At 41.8% G+C, this 27,687-nt stretch overlaps 1 protein-coding gene across 1 annotated transcript in view; it reads left to right on the forward strand.

Moving 5' to 3' along the window:
* Ccdc62 (coiled-coil domain containing 62) overlaps positions 1–25,502 on the forward strand; it is a 37,844-nt gene extending 12,342 nt beyond the window's left edge. Inside the window, exons 6-13 of the mRNA XM_051205031.1 lie at positions 2,291–2,392; positions 9,165–9,253; positions 9,602–9,717; positions 11,629–12,357; positions 14,521–14,665; positions 18,363–18,479; positions 24,078–24,170; positions 25,306–25,502. Coding sequence (XP_051060988.1) covers positions 2,291–2,392; positions 9,165–9,253; positions 9,602–9,717; positions 11,629–12,357; positions 14,521–14,665; positions 18,363–18,479; positions 24,078–24,131 — 1,352 coding nt within the window. The 3' untranslated portion in view covers positions 24,132–24,170; positions 25,306–25,502. The remainder of the gene's footprint in view (positions 1–2,290; positions 2,393–9,164; positions 9,254–9,601; positions 9,718–11,628; positions 12,358–14,520; positions 14,666–18,362; positions 18,480–24,077; positions 24,171–25,305) is intronic.
* Positions 25,503–27,687: the final 2,185 nt, after the last annotated feature.

The raw sequence follows: 27,687 nt of genomic DNA on the forward strand, positions 1-27,687 counted from the left end.
CAGAGCCACAGTTTTAGGAAGTTGTCTCACCCCTGTCCAGGGTGAAATGCTTCATAAGACAGTGGAAGGGCTGGAGTGCTCTTCCTGAGGACCCGGGTTCAATTCCTAGCATCCACATGACAGCTCACCATTGTAACTCCAGTTCCAGGGAATCCAGCCCTCTCACACAGACACGCATACCATATATGCAGGCAAAACACCATTGCACATAAAATAAAAATAAATAAATAAATCATTAATGACAGTGACTTAGTCTTCCTGGACATAATCAGGCTTGAGCACAATGTGGAGGGAATTACTGCCTTTTCTCAAACTAAATTGTTTTAACAGGCTCTGAAATTTGATTCAGGCATAATAGTACAGGTTCCAGCACTTGAGAGGTAGAGGCAGGAGGGCCATCAATTCAAGGTCGTCCTCCACTACACAGGGATTTCAAAGGCCAACCTAGGATACACATGATCCTGACTCAACCCCACCTCCTAAATCTGAAATTTTTTTCCTGACCAATCTAATGTAACAGTCTTGGCCTTCTCATGCCTTCACCAATCGTCATAAGTCCTGTCTCCATTTATAACATCAGCTAAAATCATCATTTCATAAGTCCATGGCAGTAATGGGGACAGACTGTGTCTCTTTGTCTTTGGGTTAGCATAATACCAAGGATACATTGTGGGTCATCAGTGTTTATTGAGTATGTGTGTGTGTGCCAAGCAGGATGATCAAGAATTCTGTGATGTCAATATTTATGTATTATGAATATTTGATTAACTCAATATTTGTTTAAGACATTTTTAAAAGTAGGGTAATGGGAAATAGAACAGAGAGCAAGGTAAAGAAACTCATTTAGTTCAGGTTGACTGAGAAAGTAAATTTGAAGAGTTAGCATTTGAGCTCTAACTGGACTATAGACAGGACTGAAGCCAGACCCCCACTGACAACCTTCTAGGCAGAAAGCAGAAGAGCAAATGAAGAAGGCCCAGAGTATATTTTAATTGGGACCATTCTGGGTTTGTTTGTTTCCTTCTTGGAAAAAGGAGCTCTATTTCTCTTTGGGGGGGGTACACAGGCATTCAGTTCGGTTTCTCTGTGACTTTGGGGGCTGTCCTGGAACAGCTGTTGCAGACAAGGCTGGTCTCAAATTCACAGAGATCTGCCTGCCTCTGCCTCCCGAGTGTTAGGATTAAAGGCATGCGCTACCTCTGCCCAGTTTGATGCTTTTGATGCTGTCTGTGTACCTGGAGTTAGTGATGATCCCATAGGTTCATGTCCATGAGACTGTTCCCACTTAGAGTCCCACATCCCAGGGGAGCCTCACATTCTTCTGACCAACCAGCTGCAGCAAGGCAAGGGTTCCCATAACCACCTGAGCAGCCTCCATCATTTTCTGAGCACCATAATTGAAGAATGCCCTGGGAAGCACTTTTCCCAATTTCCGTCTGAAACTCTGGAGCTGCAGATGGAAGTGGCTTCCATGTGCAGAGCTCCTAGGTCCTCTCCCAAAGCAAAACCTGACCCCTTAAACCTATATGTAGCTGGGGCTCTCTACCTCAAGTCCTCTGGAGCCTTTATAGGGCTCTGCCTTCAGCTCTTCCCTTGGTTTGGAGGCTGGTGAGTAAGGCTGAAAGTTCCAGCCTTTGATGGCTGGTGAACAGTGGGTTCCAGATGCTAGCCAGGGCGGAATATGGAAGGGTCCCTTTTTTCTTTCATTTGGCTTTTTTTTTTTTTTTTTTTTTTTTTTTTTTTTTGAGCCAAGGTCTTATCATATAGCATAGCCCAGGGTAGCCTCAAATTTGTGATCCTCCTGCTTCAGTTTCCTGAGACATTATCAAAGGGGCTTCTTTTGAATGACAAGACACACTCATCACTCAGGAGATTCCGAGAGATCCAGAAGCTGTTCACCAAGAATGGAGAACAAAATCCAAATTATTTTTTATTTATCCCAGAGTCAGTCAAGGAACTGAGAGGAAGAAGGGGAGGTAGGGAAGACTATGTCACTGAGGACTTTGCTGTTTACAGTAATGAATTTGGGTTTCATCCATGTGTGTGTGGAGGGATGCTTCTTACCAAAAATGACACAAGAAATTTTTAAAGATTGCTCTGTGTCCCCTGGATGTAGCTAGAGAGGCCAGGCCAGAGCCAGGACTGGCCAGGCCAGAGATAGTGAATGAACCAGCTGTAGTCCCAACAGGGTCCTCAGAGGCCGCTGAGCACATGGAGGTTTTGTGTAGCATCCGTGTTTCCTAGGAGGCTGGTATTTACCTGAGGATTTTTCTTCCTTCTGTTTATGAAGAGGACCTCAACGAGAAGACAACAGAAAACAATGAACAACGAGAAGAGATCATTCGCCTCAAGCAAGAAAAAAGTTGCCTGCATGACGAATTAATTTTTACTGGTAAAAGAATTAGATGGAAATATTTGATAGTTGAATGTTTGTAACCTCAGCTTTTTGTCACAGGCTAAAGGATGTACATCCCCCTGAAAATAAGCTTCTGGGTGTTTTCCCATTTTTTGAGGGATTGGTAAGGGACTGGGCTTGAGTTTTAACATTTCTAAAAATACTTATTTGTGGTTTTTTGATGCCAATAGAGTTTAACTATGTATCCCTGGCTATAGACCAGGCTGGCTTCAAACTCACAAAGATCCAAGTGCCTCTGCCTCCTGAGTGCTGAGATTAGAGGCATGCACCACTACTTCCCAGTTTCAACATTTTTATTCTTCATGCAAGTAGCTGTTTTTCTTCCTGTAAAGTGTAGATACATCTTGTCTAGTTTGAATGGGTCATTATTATGCTTCTGGAAAAAAAACAAAATGCTCCTGCTAGAAAGTTCATTTTAGGGTAGGAGTATAGCTAGCTGAATTCATGGCGTACCCGCCCAGCACACAAAGCCTTGGGCTCAATCCCCTTCAGTAGCCGGGCCTGATGGCATATAACGTTTTTGTTTGTTTGTTTGTTTGTAAGACTTATTTATTATGTATACAGTGTTGTGTTGGCATGTATTCCTGCATATTCCTGCATACCATAAGAGGGCACTAGATCTCATTATAGATGGTTGTGAGCCACCATGTGGTTGCTGGGAATTGAACTCAGGACTTCTGGAAGAACAGCCAGTGCTCTTAACCTCTGAGCCATCTCTCTAGCCCAGTATATAACTTGTAATTGCAGAACTTAGAAGGTAGAGACAGGAGGATCAGAAATAAAATCATTTAAAAAGAATCTTATGGATTGATGAGAGGAGGGTGTTTATAATTTCACAAATGTTAAGTAAAGAATCAGGAGTTCAAAGGGCTGCCCTGTAACCTACTGTGCACAGTACTTATCTAGCACTAGACTTGGCTGACAGCATTAAAAAACTCTTTAGGAATTCAGCGTTAAGTTTTGCAAATTAACTATCTCCAGTTACTGATAGTGTTTGGGGAAACACTCGTGTATTGTTGCATTGGTGTTACTCAAAGTAAGAAAAGTAGGCACAGATCTTCTTCATTAATTAATATCATGTGTAATTGTCCCAAGCCTTCCCATCACACACCACCTTCCCTAGCACTGCCCCTGCCATCTCACCTGAGACCTCCGCTGTGAAGTCCTCTTCCTTCTCACTGCGGACTCTGAGCTTGTTCATACCCCTACCCACCAAGGTTTCCTTTGTGTTTCATTTCAGCAGTTGTGTTTGGAAAAACCATAGCTGTGGAGGGAGAATTTCAAAGAGAAAATTATATGAACGTTTTTGGTTCAGCCTTTTTTTCTCCTCAGTCCTCCTCCTTTTAAGAGGAGAATAAATTCCTACAGTTTAAAGGGAAAGTACAGTTACCTTTAGAATGTTCAAATGCGATGGGATCATTCAGTCATTTTAAACTGCCAGGACTAGGGCAAGGTGGTGCCAGTTTCGCCACTAGAGGTCTCTGTGTTCATTATTTCTAGGATTTCTGTCTTAGTTGTCCTTGTGTGTAACTAAAGATATACTTTATAGTTGAAATCAGACCGTCTGGGTCAGCCTGTATGTGATCCCACTAAAGCCCAGACACTCACAGGCCACGGAGAACTAGAACTAAGCGAATGCTACAAAGCCACTGCTTGATTTCCTCTAGTGTATTCTGAGGTGTGTTGCCGAAGTTAAATGTCATGCAAATCTTCAACTACTTGCATATTAACACACACACACACACACACACACACACACACACACACACACACACACACCACTGTGTGGGGAGGTGAGATGATGAAGTCTAGTGTACAGGCTATTTTATACCATCAGCCCCCAATTTGGTCTTGAACTGAGACTTATAGGTGTGTACCATTGCACCTACCCACCCTTTACTCATAAATATAAACATCTTCTTGATTTGTAAAATGTATGAGACTTATTAAATAAAACTATAATCCATTTTGGGAAGTAACTTTTAAAAACATTTCTTCAACTGATTGTCTTTCTGTTGAAGACAATTATACAATATTGTTTCAAAAACAGTTTTGTATGTTTTAATTCTAAAAGAAAACTGAGGGGACTAGGGATGTACTTCAGTTGGTAGAGTGCTTTCCTGCTGTTCCCCAGCATAACAAAAACCAAAGTGTATCAGGCTGTAGTGATGCATGCCTTTAATCCCACGAGGCAGAGGCACAGAGGGAGAAGAGGGCAGAGAGAGAGGGGCAGAGGGGCACAGAGAGGCAAAGAGGTAGATCTCTGTGAGTTTGGGTGCAGCCTGGTCTACATAGTTAGTTCCAGGACAGTCAAAACTACATGAGACCTAGTCTGTAAAGAAATAAATAAAAACAGTAGAAAAACCAAGGGGTGTGTGTGTGTGAGAGAGAGAGTGTGTGTGTGTGTGTGTGAGCATGTGTGTGTGTGTGTGTGTGTGTGAGCATGTGTGTGTGTGTATGAGCGTGTGTGAGCATGTGTGAGCATGTGTGTGTGTGTGTGTGTGTGTGTGTGTGTGTATGAGTGTGTGTGAGTGAGTGATATAGGTATACACTTGTAATTCCAGCACTCAGAGGCAGAAGGGTTCAAGAGTGCAAGGTCAGCCTCAGTTATGCAGTCAACTTGAAGGCAGCCTGGATTGTGTGAGACCCTACATTAAAAAAAAAAAAAATGAGGGCTAGGGATGCAGCCCAGTGGTAAAGCCCTTGCCTAGCATGTTCAAGGCTCTGGGCACACATGAAGATAAACACAGAATTAAATACGTGAATAAAAACTGAAGATAAGCGTGTAGCTCAGTGATTGAGTACCTGCCTAGTATACATCGAACCCTGGATTCAGTACTCAGCGGAACAAAAGTGAGTGGAGTTACAAAGAATTTTAAAAGGCTTACTGTGGACATGTTGTCAAGTTCCGTGGAAGTACTATGGCAGAAACTTGACATATTTTATTGATCATTGGAAATTGTTTTAAAGTTTTACTTTCAAGTTCAGAACTTTGTTTCCTCCTGTTGAAAATGAAGTTCTTCACATAGTCTTAGAGACATGTTTCATTTCTTTGTACCAGTTGGTCATAAGGAGCTTGTAAGAAGGATGATTTAGTGTATCTTGTGTGCTATGAATGAAGCCCTTCCTCGGGCTGTAGTCAGTACAAGGCAGAGCCTCAGCTAGACTCAAACCCCAGAATGTTCTCCTCCATGCTCTGTTGTGCTCAGGCAGAGCTATTAGCACAACTTCACCTCTTTGATTTCTGTAACCAATTTGTAGAAATCGACAGACCCACTGCACTCTGATCTCTTAGCTCAGCAGCTTTGTAGACCATTGTCTAGACTAAGGAAGCATAGCTTTTTATGCTAGAATTGCTTCCTATGCAACAGAAGGTTGTTGTAAAATCCAGCATTAAACTGGGTGTGCCTGTAATCCTAGCCCTTGAGAGGTAGAGGCAGAAAGGTCAGGGCACAGGGCCTACCTTGGCTACAAAAGGTGGTAAAGGTAACCTTGAATTACACAAGATCTTGTATCAAATAAAATAAAATAAAATAAAATAAAATAAAACACAATGGAGCTGGGGAGGTAGCTCAGTGGTGAAGAGTACTTGCTATAATCCTGAGGACCAAATGGATCCCAGCACCCAGCACCACGCCAGGCATCCTTGAAATTACCCAGCTCTGAGGGGAACAGAGACTTGAGGATCCTTGAGGCTTGCTGGCTTTTAGCCTAGCTATACCCATATTTAACCAGATTCTGGCAAAGACTTTGCCGTGAAGAATAGACTTTTGAAATGGCTCATCCAGTAAAAGCATTTGCTGCCAAGCCTGAGTGTCTGTGTTCAATACTGAAGACCTCCATGGTGAGAGGAGAGAACAGATTCTTACTTTCTGACCTCTACATGTATAACTTTGTGCGTAAGAAAGAAAGAAAGAGAGGGAAGAAGGGAGGGAGGGAGGGAGGAAGGAGGGAAGAAGGAAGGAGGGAAGAAGGAAGGAAGGAAGGAAAAAAGAAAGAGGTCAAGGCTGATGAACTGAATTTAACCCCCAGGACCCACATTGTAGAAGAGAACTAAGTCCCAAATCCTATGACCTCCATAAGTGTGCCATAGTACATGTGTGCTTACTTTAAAAATAAGTAAACACAGTAAGTCAATAAATTATTTGCTACTTATAAAAATATAGGTGAACTCCAGGAAAGAGCCCCCAGTTGGTTATCAATATCAACTGGTCAGTCAGCCTTGAAATTATATGGGGCCAAGTAACATTATATTGACTGAGCAGGGTGTATGTGTGTGTGTGTGTGTGTGTGTGTGTGTGTGTGTATCAATCAAAACACAGAGAAAAAGAGGCCATGAATTTGAAAGAGAACAAGGGACTAAAAGGGAGGTATTGGTGAGAGGGAAAGGAAAGGAAATGATGTAATTTTAATTCACTTTTAAAAGCAGCATCATTAAAAAAAAGATGGAAAGTAATGCTGTTCTCTGTTCTCCAAGCATCTATTACACATTCATAGACATATACACTGATAGACAAGTAGAAATAAATCCTAATCACGAAGTAATACTAAGATCAGAAATTAATGTTAAATTAAAATGTGTTTGTTTGCTTGGTAATTGTGTTTTTGTTTTGTTTTGTTTTGTTTTATGTTTGTTTGAGGTCAGATCTTATGTGGCCAAGGGAAGCTTTGAACTCCTGATTTTCCTGCTTCTACTTCCCAAGTATCGGGAGTATAGGTATACACAGGTACACCAGCTTCTGAAGTTTGTTTATATATTTTATCTTTTGAAAAATGTATATGAGTGTTTTGCTGCTTGTATATCTGTGTATCATATGCATGCATGCTGGGAGCCCAAGGAGACCAGAAAGGGCATCAGATTTCCTGAACTGGAATTACAGATTATTATGATCTGTCATATGGGTGCTGGGAACTGAACCAGGTCCTCTGTAAGTACAGCCAGTGTTCTTAACTGCTGAGCCATCTCTTCAGCCTCCAAAAGTTTATTTTCAATACAGTTGTAATTCATGGTATTGCCTGGAAATATAGCTCAGTGTTAAAGTAGCTCAGTATTTTTTTTTAACATGCTATAGGCCTAGATTTGCTCTCTAACACCACTGATAGTTGTAATAATAATATATATTTATGAAGTACAGTGTGTTAATTTCACACACATATATAAGGTTTAATACTAGAGTACTTGGTGCTCAGTTGATGGAACTGCTTAGGAAGGATGATATTGTATGGCCTTGTTATAGGAGGTGTGTCATTGGGAGTGAGCTTTACAGTTTCAAAAGCCCATGTCATTCCCAGTGTGCTCTCTCTCTCTTTTTTTTTTTAAAGATTTTATTTTTTATTTTATATTATGTGTATATGTGTGTTTGTGTGGGTGTATGCATGTGAATTGCAGTGCTCTAGAGGCCAGAAGAGGGCAGGCCTGAGGTTGGTGTTACAGGTGGGTGTGACCTGCCTAAGATGGGTGCTGGGAAATGAACTTGGCTCTGTGGAAGAACAGTAAGCATTCCTAATCCATTTTCCAGCCCTTTCTCTCTCTCTTCCTCTCTCTCTCTCTCTCTCTCTCTCTCTCTCTCTCTCTCTCTCTCTCTCTTTCTCTCTCTCATACAATGATTTTTCAAGACAGGGTTTTTTATTTGTGTAACAGGCCTGGATGTCCTAGAACTTACTTTGTAGACCATTCTGGCCTCAAACTCACAGAGATCTGCCTGCCTCTGCCTCCCAAGTGTTAAGATTAGAGACATGTGCCACCACTGCCTGGTTTTTCTCTACCTCTTACTTGTGGATAAGGATCTAAGTTCTTAACTGCTGCTATGCTCCCCACCATGATAGTCATGGACTCTAACCCTCTGGAATTGTAAGCCCCCAAGAAACTATTTTATAAGTTGTCTTGGTCATAGTGTCTCTTCATAGCAATAAAAAGTAACTAAATGATGTACTAAGTATTAAGTAAAGTAACTAAGACAAATACCAAATAATTTCATTTCTATCTCTTGGTATTTTTTGTTTGTTTGTTTGTTGTTTTTCTTTTTCTTCTGAGACTGGGTATCTCTATAGCTTTGGAGCCTGTCCTGGGACTCACTTTGTAGACTAGACTAGCCTCTAACTCACAAGAAATCCACTTGCTTCTGCCTCTCGAGTGCTGGGATTAAAGGTGTGCACCATCACCGCCTGGCTTCTATAGACTCTTTTTTGTAATGCTGGTACTAGGGATCAAACCTAGGGCCTTCCATGTGCTAAGTAAGGACTCTACCACTAAGCCATATCTCGGTCTCCCAAAAATAACTCCTTTAATATGTTTTTGTAATGTTTTATATAGGATCTTTCTATGTTGCCAAGACTATTCTCTAACTCTTGTCCTCAAATGATTTTCATGTGTCAGATCTGGAGTAGCTGGGAACATAGGTTCACATCACCAAGCACAGCTTGTTAAAAATAAATTCCCATAGGATAGATGACTCAGCAGTTAAGAGCAATGCCTGCTCTTCCAGAGGACTCAGATTTGATTACCAGCACTCACATGGCAGCTGTCAGGTCACACATATACTTTCAGTCCTTTTTGACTTAACATTACTTACATTGTGCATTTTCTTGATTTATGATGGATCCAGTCAGAATCACACATGAAAGCTCTTCTGTAGTTTTTAAGTTTAAGAGCTACAACAAAAGTGTTGGTTGTTAAATCCTTAGAACCTGATCAGTGTGTGTTGATATTGCTGATGAAAAATATCTAATCATTTTTGTTCTTATACAGCCGAGAGAGAAAAGAGGAAAGATGAGTTACTTGATATTGCAAAGTCAAAGCAAGATCGTACTAATTCAGAGCTACACAACCTGAGACAGGTATGGCCCAGCTGTCCACTGTGACCATAGGTGGGAAATGGTGGGGAATTGATTTGTGCCTGTTGATTTGTGTCTCTGCCTCCTGAGTGCTGGGATTAAAGGCATGTACCACCACTGCCCAGCATCTGTTGATTGTGTTTATGGTGCCTCCTAGATCTTCACATCAGGCATATGTCATATTTAGCAGATATCTTGGCTGCAGGAATTAAAGGTTAGGAAATGTCCTGCTGCAACCTTTGGAAACAGCAAAGCAAACCATCTGGTCTGATATAGGATTTCAAAGTGCCAAAAGTGTTGATTCAATTTGGATTTGTTTTTGTTGTATTGATTTGTTGACATCTCTGGCAGATTTACGTAAAACAACAGAGTGACCTGCAGTTTCTTAATTTCAATGTAGAAAATTCTCAGGAATTAATACAGATATATGACTCAAAGGTGGAAGAATCAAAGGCTCTGGAATGCAGGTAATCTCAGCCAATGGTGTTGATGTTGACGTTTACCTCCTCATTAGGTCAGTTTTATTCTGTGCTTGCTATAAGCCAGCACCCACTCTGTTACTAGAACAGCAGGAAATAAATCTGCATACTCTAATAATTAGGATAATCCTGGTGCTATGGGGGACCTGATGTAAGAATTTTAAGTGTGATCTATAGGCGTTAACTAGTTTGTGTGTGTATAAGAGGCTCTGAGCCAGAGTAGACACTACAGAGATAGGCTAGCCTTCATTAATGCAGCACTTCCTTTGTGTAGGCAGTGAGCTTACCATAGAGAACAAGATCTATGGGACTTGACATCTGCCTCAAAGAATAATGTAAAGAATAGCCTCAGTGGCTGCATCGGGAGCTCAGATCTTCTTTGCCAGGTGGTAGGAGGTATCCTTCCCTCCACTGTGACAAGAACTGTGGGGATAATTGTTAATCTGGAAGCACTCATAATAAATAAGAGTGGCCTCATAATGCAGACAACTACCACAGTGAAGTCCATTTCCTTCCTTCCTTCCTTTTTTTCTTTTTCTTTCTTTTTTTCTTTTTTTTTTTTTTTTTTTTTTTTTTTTTTTTTTTGAGATGCATTCTGACCAAGTCATCCTGGCTGGTCTTAAACTGATGGCATTCTTCCTCTATACTGGGATCACAGACCTGTGCTGGCATGCCCAACTAAAGCCATTGTATATTTCAAGAAGAGGGATTGGGGTATCCCCAGTCTGCAGGGGACTCTGAAGTCTGGACTAGATTGTCAGTGACTGGTGACTCCAGCTCCTCTCCCTGGAAGAACTGGAGTCGGTAGCTGCAGACAGGGTGTATGGGCTATAACTGCAGCTGGCAGCAGGAGTCACTGTGCTGCACTGTACTTCTGTCCTCATGCCTTCTGCAGGGGTTGCCACTGTGTTGCTCTGTGTCCCATCTACTGCCACCAGCAGACCCCTGGCCCATGCAGTGTGCTCTTGGAAGCTTTAGACATACGTCTTTTTTCTCTTTGAACTTCATTGCCACTGGGAGGTACTGGAGGAGTTGAGGTTGCTTCTTAGAAGTGGTTCATGCCATGGCTGGTGGGATAGTTCCAGAGGTAATGGCACTTACCACCACGCCTGAAGACCTGAGTTCAATCCCCAGCACCCATGTGATGGAAAGAGAGAAGCAACTGCCATCCTCCACCCCCCCCCACACACCCCAACTAATCAATAAATGTATAAAGTTAGTCAGGCAGTGCTGGTGCATGCCTGTAATCCAAGCACTAGGGAGGCAGAGGCAGATGAATCAGTTCCGAGACCAGCCTATTCTACAAAGCAAGTTCCAGGCCAGCCAGAGCTGTTACACATACAAACCCTGTCTTAAAACCCTCCTCCCAACAAAAAAATGTATAAGTTTAAAGAAAAAAAAAGGGGGGGGGAAGTGGTTCATACCAATTTGGAAAGGAAGAGCTTTGTTTTCTAAGGGATCAAAATTGGTGAATACAAGCCTGGCATGGTGTGCATGCCTGTATTCCTAGTACTCAGGAATATCACAATTTCTAGGCTAGCCTGGGCTACAATGTGAGAACCTGTCTCAAATCATACATATGTAATCCCTGATAGGAAAAATCTTAGAGGAAGGCATGGTAAAGGCCTTGTTACATTTCTGAAGTAGTCTTTATTTTGTTGCTGTTTTGACAGTAAACACAATGAATTAGGGATGGAAGGGGGTGGGAGTGGGGAGGTGTAGGCTTGGTGTTCAGAAAGGCTTTCTGTAGGAGGTGGGGCTGGAATTGGGCTCTGAAAGTCAGACTAATGGGTTTTATTGGGATTTAGGTCTACTAATGAGGCTTGGGGGAGGTAATACTATTAGATGGTAGTATCAAGTCTATCTTATAACTCCTATTTTTTTGTAATGCCACTGTAGCAGAGACATGTGTTTATCAGACCTTGACAATAACTACCCAAAAATCGATATTAAGAGAGAGAGAAATCAGAAGTCATTGGTTAAGGATCAAAAGTTTGAGGTCACGTTGGCTCAGCACAATAGGTCAGACAAGAGCTCTTGTGATGCATGCAGAGAGAAGAAGCTACAGGTTAATACCACGTTTGGGGAAAAAAGTGTAATTGCTCTCTCATCTCTATTTACCAAAGACTTACTGGAGAAACAAAAGTCTTGGTCTCTGGGTGGAAAAATCCAGACTGAATCCGAAAACAAAATTACACTATGCAAGACTCATGCAAAATCACCAAAAAGCAATGGAGTGGAGCTTCAGATGGAAGAGAAGCAGCTCTCAGAAACATCTGTCTCAATACCTGATGAGAAGCAGTGGCATGACATCAACGTTTACCTGGGCCTCTCTAACTGCTCTGCTTCAAAACAGCCTGGAAAGCCTGATGGAGACTGCCAGGACCCTGCAGATACATCTGAAATCTCATGCTGCATCCAGAATGAAGTCTGTATGGGTGACATTGACCTGTGTGAGTCCAAGTGCTGCCACCCGAGTAACATTATCGTCGAAGCCCCAGGACACATGACTGACATAGAGTGGATGAACATTTTCAAGCCTTCCAAATCCAAAAGGATTGTTCGCCACAAAACTTCGTGCACTTGTTCAGGAGGTGTCAGTGGAATGAAATATAATCCCTCAGCAAGGTTGGTGATGTTCATATCCATAAACACATGTGCATAAGTGACAAGAGGCAGAGAAAGGGCTGTGGTAGACATTTATGCCTATGGCTAGCAAGAAAGCACTGTTTGCAAACTGCAGTCATATTTAAGGCAAACCTTTCACTCTTTTCCTCATGACAGACACCCAAGTCTTTGTGCAAGGAGACTTTAGACTCCAATGGAGAGTTTGCACTGAGGGCGGCTTCTGAGGCAGAGGTTTTACTTAAAAATAAAACCAATTATGAGTTGGGCAATGATGTTTTACTAGCAAATAAACAAGTAGGTCACTGTGCAGAGTGGAATGCTGTTCTGGAGCATTCCTCACCCCAGGATCCTTTCCACTTGACACACTGACCCTTTGAGGCCCACACTGCAGTATAGATCCCAGTTACAGTTTCTGTTTTCCTTGTCTGGGATCACTCCACATGTTACATACCCACGATGCCTTGCCTCTGTGTCCAGCTCATATCCTTTTTAAACGTTTCAGTTACCAGGCTTTTATTTTCTAAATAAGAAAGACAGAACATTGGTGTTCAACAAGCTGATAAAAGTAACCGGCTTCTTTTTTCATAAGACAATTTGTATATGCTAAATTATTCAAGTTTGTCTTATTGTTAGAGTTGCTGAATCTTGTGGCTAAGTGGTGCTATAATAGGGCCTGCTATTTTTAAGTAAAGCATAGCTCTTCAGAGCACAGAAAGGATGAAGTTTCTATATTGAGAGCCTTATTTTAGTCATTGCATTGACTTCCACAGGGTTTCATGATTAAAATTTCTAGTACTTACATTATGTAGAGTATTCTTGGGCCCTTTTAAAAGAAGTTTCAGTCATTGAATTGAAGACCATACAGATATTCTGCCAAGTGCAATATTTAAAACCATTTGCTATACTAAATATCATTAAGTCATTTGATTTTTAAAGATCTTTGGAAAGCTGCAAGTATCAGGAAGGCATAGGGTCTGTTTGCCCCTAATAAGCAAGATCTTGTGCATGTGTGGTGCTGGCAATCGAAATGGGGGCTTTATTCATGCTGGGCAGGGGCTCTTCCACTGAGCTACAGCCTTAAGCTGTTAATGTACAAGTAAATTCAAATTTACATTCAGGGTTTTCCTTCGAGGCCCCTTTGACTTCATTAACTTCAATTATTTAAATGTCAGCTTGTTCTGCCAGCTGAGCCACATGCACTGGGCAAGTGTGTGATTAAGTAGAAAAGATAGTGGTGTTTTCCTGTTTCCCTCAGGTTACCAGAACCTGTGTATCCACTTTATTCTCCAAGTAAATGTTCACATTTGTGCCGCTTTCCACTTAACAAGTGAGGTCTCTTTGTGAGGGGGAACCACAAGCACCTGCTCCTCTGTGTGTTTCCTGGGATCCAGTACCTACGGCAGAATAGTCACCTGCCCAGTGCCATTGTACTCTCACAGTCATTGGGCTTGTGTCAGTTTCACAAGCCAAAAGCCTACATTTTCACAATTTAACCTTATACTGTTAAGAGTGCTTACCTCCGCCTTCTGTAGAATCTTGTCCCTAGCACCTTCTTTATTTTTTCACTAAAACTTAGTTTCTTTTGTTTCGGGGCTTGAACCCAGGGCTGAGAATGTTAAGCTTGTGAGCTTGCACCCCTAGCCTCCATACTTAAAAGAAAATTAACTACATTTATTTATTGGTGTGTGTATGCCACAACTCTTGTGTGGAGTTCAGAGGACAACTTGTAGGAGTTGGTTCTCTCCCATCATATGAGTTCTAGAGATCAAATTCAGACTTGGTGGGAAGCAGCTTTACCCATTGAGCTATATTGGTTATTGGTGGCCCTTCTGTACTTTTAAGGCTTTTATTGTTTTTTGTTTTTGTTTTTTGAGGCAGGATTTCTTTGTGTAACAGCTCTGGCTGTCCTGAAACTGTATTTGTAACCCTTCTGGTCTCAAACTCACAGAGATTCACCTGACTTTGCTTCCCAAGTGCTGGAATTAAAGCAGTGCACCACCACTACTTGGCCATTTATTGTTTTTTGTTTTTGTTTTTGTTTTTTTTTTTTTTTTTTTTGAGACAGGATTTCTCTGTATTGTTTTGGAGCCTGTCCTTTTAACATACTTTTAAGTGTATGAGTGACATGTGTATGGTATTATTTCTCTTTGGTCTTGTTTGCAGTGAGCTCGTTGCCATCCAGCCTTCCCAGTGTTTGGGGCCCTCAAAGTCTGCTGAAAGAGAAGATGAGTCAGAGGCCCCTCTAGAAAAAAGAACCTCATCCAAGAGTGTGTTCATCAGCAAAGATGCAGCATCGTCCAATGAAAAGGTTTATGTTTTACATGACAGTTCCCAATTTAGTCAAGCAAAGTTTCCATGCTTTTATTCTTCTGTAACACTGTTGCTTAATTTTGGCAATTTCTAGGTTTTTACAGTCATGGGTGTGTGACTGAACCATCTCACACACTGGAGAAATGATTCAGCAGTTAATTGTTGTGCTTGCTGCTGTTGGACAAGACCCAGGTTTAATGGCTCACAACCATCTATAAATCCATTTCCAGGAATCCTCTTCTGGACTTCATGGGTATCACACACACATGTGCACATACATACAGGCAAAATACTCATACATATAAAATAAAATAATCTAAATGTATTTTGGGGGTTTGGGGGCAGGGTTGGTTTTTGGTTTTTTGTTTTGTTTTGTTTTTGTTTGTTTGTTTGTTTGTTTTTGAGACAGAGTCTCCACATAGTCCTAGCTGTGTTGGAACCAGTGTCCTGGAACACTATGTAGATCATACTGACATCAAATTCACAGAGATCCTCCTGCATCTTTCTCCCAAGTACTAAAAGAGTGTGCTGCCACATTTAGCACTAAATTTATTTTAAATCATAGGCCTTTAAGGTTACTTGAAAATTTTTATTCTTTCACAATTTTACACACACACACCCACACACACACACACACACTCTTTGGTCTTAAACTTTCCCTATTGTGTTCTCACTTTCTCCATTGTCTTCTCATCTCTTTTTAGGTTCTTTTCCTTCCTTCTTCCCTCCCTCTCTCCCTCTCTCCCTTCCTCCCTCCCTCCCTCCCTTCCTTTCTTCCTTTCTTTTTATTTTATTTTTTTAAGTCAGGGTTTCTCTGAGTAACTTAACCTCCTAGAACTTACTCTGTAGACCAAGCTAATAGGTGTTCTGCCCCCAATAATAAGTTTTTCCATGAATGCAGTTAAGCCAGATCAAGCCAAATTGAAAAAGTGTAACAACAGGTGCATTGAGCAGAGCAGGGTAGATTCACTGGTCCCAGAACAGGCCAGAGAAGTCTGGAGCCGGAGCTAAGGCAGAAAGATTCTACAGAATTGTAGATAAGGGGTGATAACCTGTGCACCACAAGCTGGGTTTGTGCTCAAGCTTGGTCAAAAGTTGAGCACTTGGTGGGAGGGGGCACTTGGGCAGCAGGAGGCAGCAGGGGAGGTTGGCACTATAGTTGCCAAGAGTGTAGAACTGGGCTTTGGCCCTTTCCTTTGTTCAAAGATTCTCTGAGCAAGCGGGGCTTGGAGAGAGAGAGGGAGAGAGAGAGGGAGAGAGAGAGAGAGAGAGGGAGGGAGGGAGAGAGAGGGAGGGAGGGAGGGAGAGAGAGGGAGGGAGATGCAGGGATGAGCTGGAGGCTCCACCTGAACACAGGCTGACCTTGAACTCAAGAGATGCACCTGCTTTTGCCTCCCTCCCTGAGTGCTGGGATCAAAGGTGTGTGCCATCACCATCCAGCTTACTTTTATTTTCTTAAGTTTTTATTTATTAATTGTCTGTGTGTGTGTGAATGCAGGGTGTGCATTCATGGAAAAATCTGCAGCTAGCTTTCTGGTATTGATTCTTCTCTCCACTATGGGTTCCAGAGTTGAACTCAACCATTTTGCCAATCCTTCAGGTTCTTTTTTAAAAGTTTTTTCAACTTGAAACTAACAGCAATACAAAAAGAATTGGCAGCAGATTCCACTCAACTGCCTGTCCTTAGCCACCCATTCCTATACATTCCCTCTGGTAACTGCAGTCTCCAGAGAGTCAAAGGTGGCATACTGATGACCTTAAAGACGTGGTTGTAGAGATGACAGTGTGGTATTTTACTACAGAAGAAACCTCTCACTTTTGTGAGTCCCCAGGAAGCTAGGTTCAGATTGAAATTTCCATTCTCCATTCTACTGATGATAATAGGCAAAGTAGATCTGGTCATAAAACAAGAGGATGCAGCTTTTCTTCTGCTCTCCTGCCCCCCCCAACCCGTGTGTGCATGTGTGTGTGTGTGTGTGTGTGTGTGTGTGTGTGTGTGTGTGTGTGTGTGCATGCAGTGTTCTCTTTCATCATACTGTGGGATTCAGGAATTAAAGCAAAGATGGGCACTTTCTCTAATTAAATTAAAGGATGTTTTATAAATCCTCCCCTTCCTTTTATGTTTTTTATGTAGTTTTAGGTTTTTTTTGTTTGTTTGCTTGATTTTGAGACAAGGTCTCATGTATACCAGGCTGGCCTGGAACAAGTTTTGTACCTAAGGATGACCTTGAATTTACTTGTTGCCCAAGTGCTGGTGTTACAGGTATGCACCACATCCTCCTCTTCCTTTTCTTCTTTTTCTTTAACAGGGTCTCCCTCTTTAGTGCTTACATTTTCTCCTTTTCAAAAGGAAAGTAAACAAACAAAAGCTAGCCAGGCTTTGATCGTAAACCTTTAACCCAGCACTAGGAGGGCAAAAGCAGGCAGATCTCTGTGTTCGAGGCCAGCCTGCTCTACAGAGTGAGTTCCAGGACAGCCAGGACTACACAGAGAAAGCCTGTCTTAGAAAAGACAGAAATGTTACTATCTTATTTTAAATAACAATTTTTCAAAACTTTTATTTCCTTTTTAAAAAAAATTCCATAGGAAGAAAAGAAAAGGGAAATACCACAGAACTTGAGTACACACCTGTACTCCTGACATTGTGTAGTCAGAGACAGGATGATTGTGGGTCTGAGCTGATCTGGGCTACATAGTGAGTTCTAGGCCAGCCTGGTCTACTGAGTGAAATGCTAGTCTCAAGAAACCAAAAAGAACTGGTGAGATGGCCCCATCCTTTCACGTTTATTTGATTGTGGGGTGTTTTTGGTATGGGGTAAAAGGCAGTCATAGCTAACCCTGATGAATCAAACACCCGAATTCACTGGGAAGGCTTTGCAAAGTTTTCCTGACTTTGTGTAATGGAACATATTCTCCACACACAAAATGAATAAATGTTTTGTTTTTAAATTAAAGGCCATCTAGATGTCTCAGAGAGGGTCAGCATGCTTGCCACCAAGCCTGGCAACCTGAGTTTGATTCCTAGAACTTACATGTTGGAAGTCCTCTCATCTTCACTCTTAAAAAAATAATAATAAAATAGCAAGATTAAACTGAAGCTCACCTCCACATACCTTTAGTGCTAGGGTTCTGTTTTGCAGTTACTTTGGCCTGCTAATTGTGACTTGATTTTTTTTTTTATATTACTCATTTTATTTTATATGTATGAGGGTATCAGAACCTACTATAGATGGTTGTGAGCCATCATATGATTGCTGGGAATTGAACTTAGAACCTCTGGAAGAGCAGCTTGTCCTCTAAACCACTGAGCCATCTCTCCAGGCCCCCCCCTCCCCCACATAGGTATCACTGGCCTAGAACTCATTATGTAGACCAGGCTGGCCTTGAACTCAGAGATATGCCTGGCTTTGCCTACCAAGTGCTGGAATTAAAGGTATGCATCACCACACCTATCCTGGCTTGAAGTTTTTATTTAAGAAATGTATAGGAACCTTTTCTTATAATTAGTCGTAGTAGGTTCTGTTTATGTTGCATTATTTCACTGAGTAGGTTATAAGAAATAAAAGGAATTTTTTTTTGTAATACTAATGTCTACTGTTAACTTAGAGTTAACATCTGTGTCTATAAGAAGTTGTGATTGTGCAGACACAGACATGCACCTTGGCTCACAGTGCTGAACTGCATTGTTTTTTCAGGATGACTTTTCTCCTACCAGTAAGCTCCAGCGTCTGCTGGCCGAGTCTCGGCAGATGGTCACGGATCTGGAGCTGAGCACACTGCTGCCCATCAGCTGTGAGAATCTCAACAGAAGTGTGCGTTCCCCTTTCTTCCTCTTTAAAAAAAAATTGTGTGTAGGTGTATGTGCAAGGAGGGGTGTAAGTGTGTGTGTGTGTGTGTGTGTGTAAGTGTAAGTGTGTGTGTGTGTGTGTCGTATGTAGGCCAGAAGACAATCTCAGTGTTGTTGCTCAGGAGCTGTCCACCTTATTATTTGAGAAAAGGAATCTCATTTTTACCTTGAGCTTGATGATTAAGCTAGTCTGGCTGGCCAGCAAGTTCCAGACATCCACTTTCTCCAGCACTGGGGTAACAAAAGCATGTACCACATCTGGCTTTTTATTCAGGTGTTGGGGATCAAACTCATGCTTGCATGCTAAACCTTACTGACTGTTCTATGTCCCCAACCCAGATTTCCTTTTCTTGAGACATACACCAATAGGGTCTGAATGTGGCACTAAGCAGTGGAGCTCAGAGGATACTGGGAGGTGGCTATTCTCATAGAAAGAAGGTTTCAAGATGAAAGGCACCGTGCTAAGCATAAAAATCCATACTGTGGGGCTAGAAAGTAAGACAGAACCAAAAACAGTCAGTGTCAAAATTGCCTCTGCTTCCTTTTGATCTGTAGGACATCTGAATGCACTTAATGTTTGTTGTTTTTGTGTTGCTACAGATGGAGCCTAGGGCTTTATGTAGAAAGTACCTTTTACCCTCTACCCAGATTCTTGGAGATGTATTAAAACACACAAAGTTTCAACTTTATTCACTGTATTTTATTTTATTTTTTTTTTAAAGGCAACAGTCTGCCCATTTAACACTGGCTGTCCTGGAACTATGTAGACCAGACTAGCCTCAAACTCACAGACTAGCCTCTGCTTCCTGAGTGCTGGAATTAAAACTGTGTGCCACCATGTCTGACTCCAAAATTTAAAATTTAAAGTGAACATAGAATTGTAAGAACACACAAAAGTATTTAAAAAACAATATAATTATGCATCTCTAATAACCACCAAACACTTGCCATTTAAAATTTTATCTTCCTTCACTGTATACTTTAAAATTTACATTTGTTTACTTTTGTGTGTGTTTGAGACACGGTCTTATCCTTAACCCTGGCTAGCCTGGAATTTATATGTAGACCAGGCTGGCCTCTCCCCTCACTCATGGAGATCTGCCTGACTCTGCTTTCTTAATGTTGGGATTAAAGGAATATGCCAGTATGTCTGACATTTCTGTGTGTTTTCCTGTGTGTGTGTGTGTGTGTGTGTGTGTGTGTGTGTGTGTGTGTGCACTTGCAAGCATGTGTGCAAGCAAATGAGAGACAGAGAGGACAAGAATGCAGAGTATATGTGGGGGTGGGTAGTCAGGAAAGCTTGTGAAGGTTATTTCTTTCCTTCTACCAATGGGCTCTGAGGGTCAAACTCGGGACATCAGGCATAGCAGCAAGTGCCTTTACCTGTTGAGCCATCTCATTGAATATCTATTCATTTCAAGCGCATTTTAAAGCAGATTTAAGACATAGCTTTTCACTCACAGATACTTGAAGATGCGTCTCTTTTAGGTGTGTAATTTCTCTGCAGGGGTGGGCGCAGGTCTTACTATGTAACTAGCCTAGAACTCACCATCCTCCTGCCTCTACCTCCTACAATACAAAGATTGTGTGCATGTGGCACCATCCCTAGCAGATGAGGACTTTTAAAAACAACCATAATAACATTACTGCACTCAAAAAACCAACTGTAAATCATCAGTGCCCTCTAATGACTATCTGTGCTAGCTCTTTTCCACTTACTTGATACATCTGTATTCTCTTTATTTGATCAATATCCAACTAAGGTCTGCCCTTTGCATTTCCTCCCCTAAAGTCTCTCTAATCATAGTTCATTGTTTCTTTCCCCCCTTCTCCCCTTTTCCGCCTCCTCCTCCTCAACTTTTCTTTTTTAATGTTGTCTTTTGAGACAGGGCCTCTCTATGTAGCCCTGGCTATCCTGGAACTCACAGATCCATCTGCCTCTGCCTCCTGAATGCTTGTACTACAGGTATGTGCTACTACTGATTTCCCCTTTCATTCTTTACCTTGGTTCGTTTTGAGGCTGGTATGGACCTGCACTCTGGATCTTACCCGCTCTTCTCTCACTGTACTGTGTGGCAGGTACTTTCCTCTCCTGCATGCCTTTAAACTGCTGTTTGGATCTAGGGACCTGATTATACTTACCTACCAAGCTTCTCCGTAGTCGGAACCTGTCATTCTTTCAGATTTCACACATTGATTTTCCCCTGTCTCTTATGAGCACAGTGAGATTTCAGTGGCAGCTGTATAAGCTTCCTTGTAGATTTTGTTGCCTCTATCTAGACAGTGTACAGAACACTAGACTTGAGGTCTATTCCCTGATTGTGAAGTAAGAGCTCAGTATTTGCACTTCCCATTTTAGATTCAAGGTAGTTCCTTGGACATGCTACCTGTGTACTTACAAAGCTATTTGAAAGCCATTTAAGTTAAACTGTTTTTGTATCTCTGATAAAAACCCCAAATAATAATAATAATAATAATAATAATAATAAACAACTGTACAGGGCTGGAGAGATGGCTCAGCAGTTAAGAGCACTGGCTGCTCTTCCAGAGGTCCTGATTTCAATTCCCACCACCCACATGGTGGCTCACAACCATCTACAGAGTGATTTGATGCCCTCATCTGGCATAAAGGTATACATGCAGATAGAGCACTCATGTATATTAAATAAACCTAAAAAGAAAAGAAAATACTGTACAATACAAAAAAATCCCTTTTAAAATTTGACATTTAAATATTTTAGTATTTATGTATTGATCAATTGATTATGTGACAATTGCAGGTAGTTCTCTCCTACTATGTGGGTTCTGGTGATTGAACTCAGGTTATCAAGCTTAGTAACAAGCTTCTTTACCCCCTGAGCCATCTCACTAACCCCTGAATTGCTTTCCTACTAAAATTAATGTTGCTGGGGGTATAACTCAGTAGTATAGTGTGTTGGAAATATGCAAGGCCTTGTATTCAATCTCTGTGGCTAAGAAATCCCCCCAACCAAACAAAACAAAAATATATTTTAATTAAGTATAATTTACATACAGTAGAATGAAGACATCTCATTGAGAAGGGTTTTCATGTGGGGCTGGGGAGGTAGCCCAGTGGATAAGAGCACTTGTTGCCTAATCATGAGGATCTGAGATCACACCCCAGCACTCACAGGAAAGCCAAGTGTGGAAGTGTGGATGTGTGCTCTGAACTCTAGTACTGTGGCAGTCAGAGACAGGAGCATCCCTAGGCTCATCAGCTGCCAGCCTCGAGACTCGGGCCCAAAGGATATATGGCAGGGTGAGAGTACCACACCCAAGTCTCCCTCTGGCCTTTACTCACATGCATGGGCACTCACACCTGCACACACAAGCACACAACATACACGAGATGTCTTCAGTTCTGTCCTCATCCTGCTGACTCAGATTATGTGTGTGTACCCATGTAGTATCCAGTGAGAAGAGAGAATTTCTATCACAGAAAGTTCCCTCAGAGCCCTTTGAAGTGAGCCTGTGTACTCACCCCATGGGCAGTGACTGCTCTGATTTTTATCACTGCAGACTAGTTATGACTCATGCAGAACCTTGCAGAAATGCAGTAACACAGCATTTGGTGCTGGGAACCAACATGGAGCTTCCCCTCCAGCCTGTGTTTACTCTTCACCTTTTCCCTTGGTATTTTGAGACTCATCCATGTTTTTGGTGCATTGGTACAGTGTCCTTCTTTGTTGCCAATTGATATCCCATTGTGTGACTGTGTGAGTGTTGGGGTCTAGACTGAGAAGATACTGAAGCTGTTTGAGGCTGGTGAAAACTCGGTTTGAGCGAATTTTGAGTTGGGAAGACCTAGGAAAAATATCTAATCCTAACCCTTCACTTTATAGATAAGGGAAGAGGATCAAATCCTTTACTCAGCATTCCACAGTTAGGATCAGAAAGTCAGTTAATTGGGAAAACAAAACAAACCCACCCGCTCCAAACAATATTTTTGGATAGATTAATTGATTCTGGATGTCGGGAAACAGAATTTAAACAGCAGAAATTTACTTGGCAACAAGTTACACACACTTCCCCCATGCCTTTGAACTTGCTAGAAACAGGAAAAGCAAACAGTTTTATAAAATATTTTTGTTTTTGCAACAAGGAAGCGGGGTAATGTCCTGAGTAGCCAGTCCACCTCTCTGAGCTGTCACCATCTGTGGAAGTGATGCTGGGGAGCTCCAAAGGTCATGCTCCCTCAGGAGATGGACGGACGGCAAGGCTCCTGTCTCTCTGACAAGCAGTGCCACTTTGTGACTCTCCCAGATACTCCTGCATGGGTACAAAAGGACATAATTCTAGGTTTTCCTTGCAGGTTTGCGTAATAGCAGAGTGCACATTTACAAAGGACAGGGACTGCTCCCAGGAGAATGCAAAGGTACAGACTACACTTCTTCATGTGTGCTCTTATGTTGTATTACTGAATAACAGATATGTGCTACAGCTCATGAGTGGAGGTCAGAGGACAACTTGTAAAAGACAGTTCTCTTTCTACCATGTGGGTCCTTGGGGTTACAATTCAGGCTATCAGGCTTGGTGATGGGAACCGTAAACTGCTAAAGATATCTCACTGGCCCCATTTTTAAATATGATTTAGCTTTTTGAACCAATGTAAATGTATTAACTATTCAACAACAACAATGACAGCAGAACCCTAATAATATAAAAGTTAGGTAGAGAGAAAAAAGGAAAGAATAAATTGCAGGATTGCTGGCCATACCCAGCATTCGGGGAGGCAGAAGCAGGCAGATCTTTGTGAGTTTCAGGCCATCCTGGTCTACAGAGTGAGTTCTAGGATAGCCAGTGCTACACAGAAACCCTCAAAAAACAAACAAAGCAACAAAAAATGGTAACAAGAACAGAAATGATGAACTGGTGAGATGGTTCAGCTGGTAAAGGCTCTTGCCAGCAAGGGTGACAACCTAACTTCTATCTTTACCCCTGGATCCCACCAGTGGCAAGGGAGAGCCAACTCGAGAGTTGTCCTCTGACTGCCATACACATGCCATGCAGTGTGCTCACACACACATTATCATACAAATAAATAGAGAGAGAAAGACAACAAAAAGACTTTGTTAGCCAGGCACGGTGGTAAGTTCCTATAGTCCAGATAGATGGAGACTGAGATAGGAGAATATGAATTCAGGCTAGCCAGCTGAAAACAGCACAGTGAAATTATCCACAAAAAAAAACAAGAATATACATTATATTGTCAGGGTTCTTAGTAGTAGTAGTAGTGTGTGTGTGTGTGTGTGTGTGTGTGTGTGTGTGTGAGAGAGAGAGAGAAAGAGAGAGAGAGAGAGAGAGAGAGAGCGAGCTATGGCATCTGTGCATGGAGGTCAAGGAGTTGGTTCTCTCCTTCCACTGTAAGTTTCAGGTATCCTATTCAGGTCGTCATGTTTGCTCACCACGTGCTTCTGTTCTAAACCATCTCACCAGTCCCCCTAAAGTCTTTGAAAGATGTCCCCACTATATTTATGTCTAGTAGTCTGAAGTGTTTTTCAATTTCTGTAACCTGGATACTAATTTTGGAGTTGTTTTCTAGAAATTAGAAGTCTCAGAAGAGCCAGATGACAAAAACACCCTTGTCAGTCATTGAAGGAAACAAAGTCAACTTGGACATTCACTGTAGCCATGTGTAGGTCACCTTTGCTTGTCTCGTTTTATCTTAAAATTGATATTAATAAGTAACTAGGAGTGTTGATAACATAGAGTCATGGCCACACATTCATCTGACCAGTAATTTTTCCTCTTTTGCCTGATCTACTTTTACTATAATTAGTTTGAATAGAATGCCAATTATTTGTAAGAGAAACACAGACCAAAATGTTTTTGTTCTCAATACTGATTATTTTATCTCTAAGGAAGTTGGTAAATAAATCCAGCTTTAAAAGTTGGGATCTTAGTTGGGTGGTGGTGGTAGTCCATGCCTTTAATCCCAGCACTTGGGAGGCAGAGGCATGTGGATCTCTGTGAGTTTGAGGCCAGCCTGGTCTACAGAGTGAGTTCCAGGTCAGCCAGGGCTACACAGAAACCCTGTCTGGAAAAACAACAATAACAACAACAACAAAAAGCTGGTAGTAAGGCTTGCTGGTACAGTCTGTAATTGCTATGGGGAGGCTGATACAGGCAGGATTACAAGTTCAAGGCATTAGATAAACCTAGTCCGACCCTGCCTCAAAAGGGGGGGGGGGAAGGTGGTTGGGGGAATGCAAGGCCAGACATGGTGTAATACACTGTGGTAATCTTAGCACTCCAGAAGTTGGGAGGACTGAAGCAGAAAGATGAGGCAGTGGGTGTCAGCCTGGGTTACACTAGTGAGACCCTGACCCAGAAAATAGAAGTTTTCAAAAGGCGTCTAAATTTTCACTTGAGGATTGCTCTGTATGTCTGTCTAGAAAGAATTGTGTGTGACTTGGAGCTTTGTGAACTTGTGGCCCAGGAAGCACTTTCTTGGGTTCTGTTTGCTTCTGTCAGACTTTCATTCTAAGGGCAGTCCCTCCGGACCACCAGACCGTGGGCATAGGCGCCGCAGGTGTTTCCCGTTAAGCACAAGAGCCTTTTCAGTAAGAAGGCAAGAAATCTGAGCAGACCCTGCATGCCTCCCCCTCCCTCTGCTGTCATTGCTGGGAAGTTTTCGGTACAGGCTACAGCCTGAGACCTTACCGAGGAGAACCAGGGTGTGTAGTCGGGCTCTCAAGACCACAGAAACTCATCGTACCACGCAGTACTAATCCCTTCCCATTGTGTTGACTGTTTTTGTTTTCTCTTAGAAGCAGGATTCTCATTGGAAGACAGAAAGCGGATACCATACTTCACCTGAAGACAAAGAGGATTGTGATTCCTGTAGAAGCAGCATCTAATACAAAGGCGAGCAGAATCTTAAAGTTCACTTCTTAGAGCAAACATATTTTGTTTTTGATGAACCATTTTTTGTGTAAAAAATAATTTCATGCCAAAGATATGAGGCCTTACCCTACACGTGTGTATGGAACTTACTAAAAGCAAGAAAAACACAATAACAAAAACTCTGTGAAGATGCAAACACAGCTTAATACCAGAGAAGCTCTTTTAACCTGGGAATAATCAAGAACCTTGCATGTAAAATGCTGCTTTAGCTGTCTGCCTTCTTAAAACCTGGGTATATATTCCCTTTGGAACTTTTCAGAGTCAGCTCTCCCTGTGTGTGACTTGGTCTTTTCTTCTCTTAGATTTTATTGCTGACTGTTGTGTTGATGGGCATGAGAAAAGATGGTGTAAAATGTTTGCAATGGGACACTATCACCTTGCTAGAGTTAAGGCCAGCCTGTCCTCAGGCGACAGCTGTGTCTTGTCTGGCTCTGTAGTAGACAGTTCACTTAACAAGACAGTGCTTGCTGGAAGATCAAGCTTTATATGGATTTTAAAAAATATATTGAAGACTAAAAATTCCATTTTAACTTAAAAAATTTTAATTTTTTTAAAAAAAGACATTACACTATTTGCCTCTGTCCCTTCTACCAGAACTGATAATTTCATTCAATAAAAATATTTTTAATAATTTTTGTTTCCTTTTACAACACAGGAATAAAACAAGGGACTTTATGTAGTTTTTGTTTTTCAAAATAGGCTTTCTTTGAGTAACCTTGGCTGTCTTGGAACGAGCGCTGTAGACCAAGCTGGCCTTGAACTCACAGAGATCTGACTGCTATTGCCTTCCAAGTACCCAGATCAAAGGCATATACCACCACTGCCTGGCTAACAAGGAATTTCAGTGCAACCTGGCAAGTTCACATCTTGAGAGAGTATTCTTTTAAGCAGATATCAAGGCTGTATTGTGATGGGTCAATGTCCCTTTGTTATTAGAGGCTTCAGGGTTTTTTGAGAGATGATTTTCATGAGAGGGGAAGGCTGCTCAGCTCACCTTTGTAATGAGGGTGTTGAAAAAAGCTGAGCAGCAAGGCTGGCTACACTCTGTAAATACTGGCTTTCTTTTCAGACTGGTTGTGCCGAGCCAGACTAGAACGCAGAGATGATTCTGAACTAGTACTTGCCAAGTGGGAAACCAAGAATGCCCTTGGAGAGGCCCCAGGGTCGAAGCTGAGAATTCCTGCTCTGTGTGGTGGCATAGCTGCTTCTCCACTTACTGACAGGGAACATCAATTAGATGCTCCATAGAAAAACTTAGGGTAGAACAGGATTTGAAATACTACATTATTTTATAGCTAAATGTAATTTTAGTTCATAGACTTGAAATATCCATGACACCTATGTACTCCAGGCTGGCTCCAACTTGTGATCTTCCTGCCTCAGTTTCTCAAGTGTTGGGATGACAGGAGTATACTGCCATGCCCAGCTTTACAACATCTTTTCTTAGTCAACAAAAATTATTATGAATTAATTAACATGAAATTCTGAATGGCCGATTTTAATATGATTCACTCCACTGTCTCAACATGTTGTATTTATAGAGGACCAATTTCTCGTGTGTGTGTGTGTGTGTGTGTGTGTGTGTGTGTGTGTGTGTGTGTGTGTAGGAAAGAGTTGCAAGATAAACTAGCCTTTAGGATTTGCATTTTGTCATTATCATTCTTAAGACCAGCATATCAGGAGGCAACTGAATTTCACTATAATTTGTCTGCCAGAAATTATCTCAGCATTGAAAAAGACTGATACAGGGTATTTTTAGAACTTCTGAACAGACCTTTTAAACAGAAATAGAAATACCGCCTCCAAAAGAAATTCTGAATCAAGATTATACGTAAACACTTAAAGAGTTTTACCCAAAAGGTGCCAAGAGAATGCTTAGGACTGAGACTATGTGGTATGAGACCAGCGATGGAAGCCCTGTCATGGAACCCTTGTCACACTCTGTATGGTGACCATAGTTTCTTCTGTGCCCTGATTTGTAAGCTTCTTGCTAGGGTAATGCCTCTAACTTTCTTTCCTTGAAGACAGTTGGTGTGGTTCTGATATGACACATTGCAGGAAGGCTCATCACTTAAGCCTCCAGGAGAATGATCCTAGCTAGTAACCCTGGTGTTCTGGAGTACAGAGTGAGTAAAGTCAGCTAAGATGCTGGGCACATGCATCAAGGTTAAAATGGGTGGCTTTCCAGAAGAGTCTGTCAAATGCAGTGTGCTAACCAGGCCTGTTAGGAGGACCTCTGGGTTCTC

The sequence above is a fragment of the Phodopus roborovskii genome, unplaced genomic scaffold (assembly GCF_943737965.1).
Source record: "Phodopus roborovskii unplaced genomic scaffold, PHOROB, whole genome shotgun sequence".
NCBI lineage: Eukaryota > Metazoa > Chordata > Mammalia > Rodentia > Cricetidae > Phodopus > Phodopus roborovskii.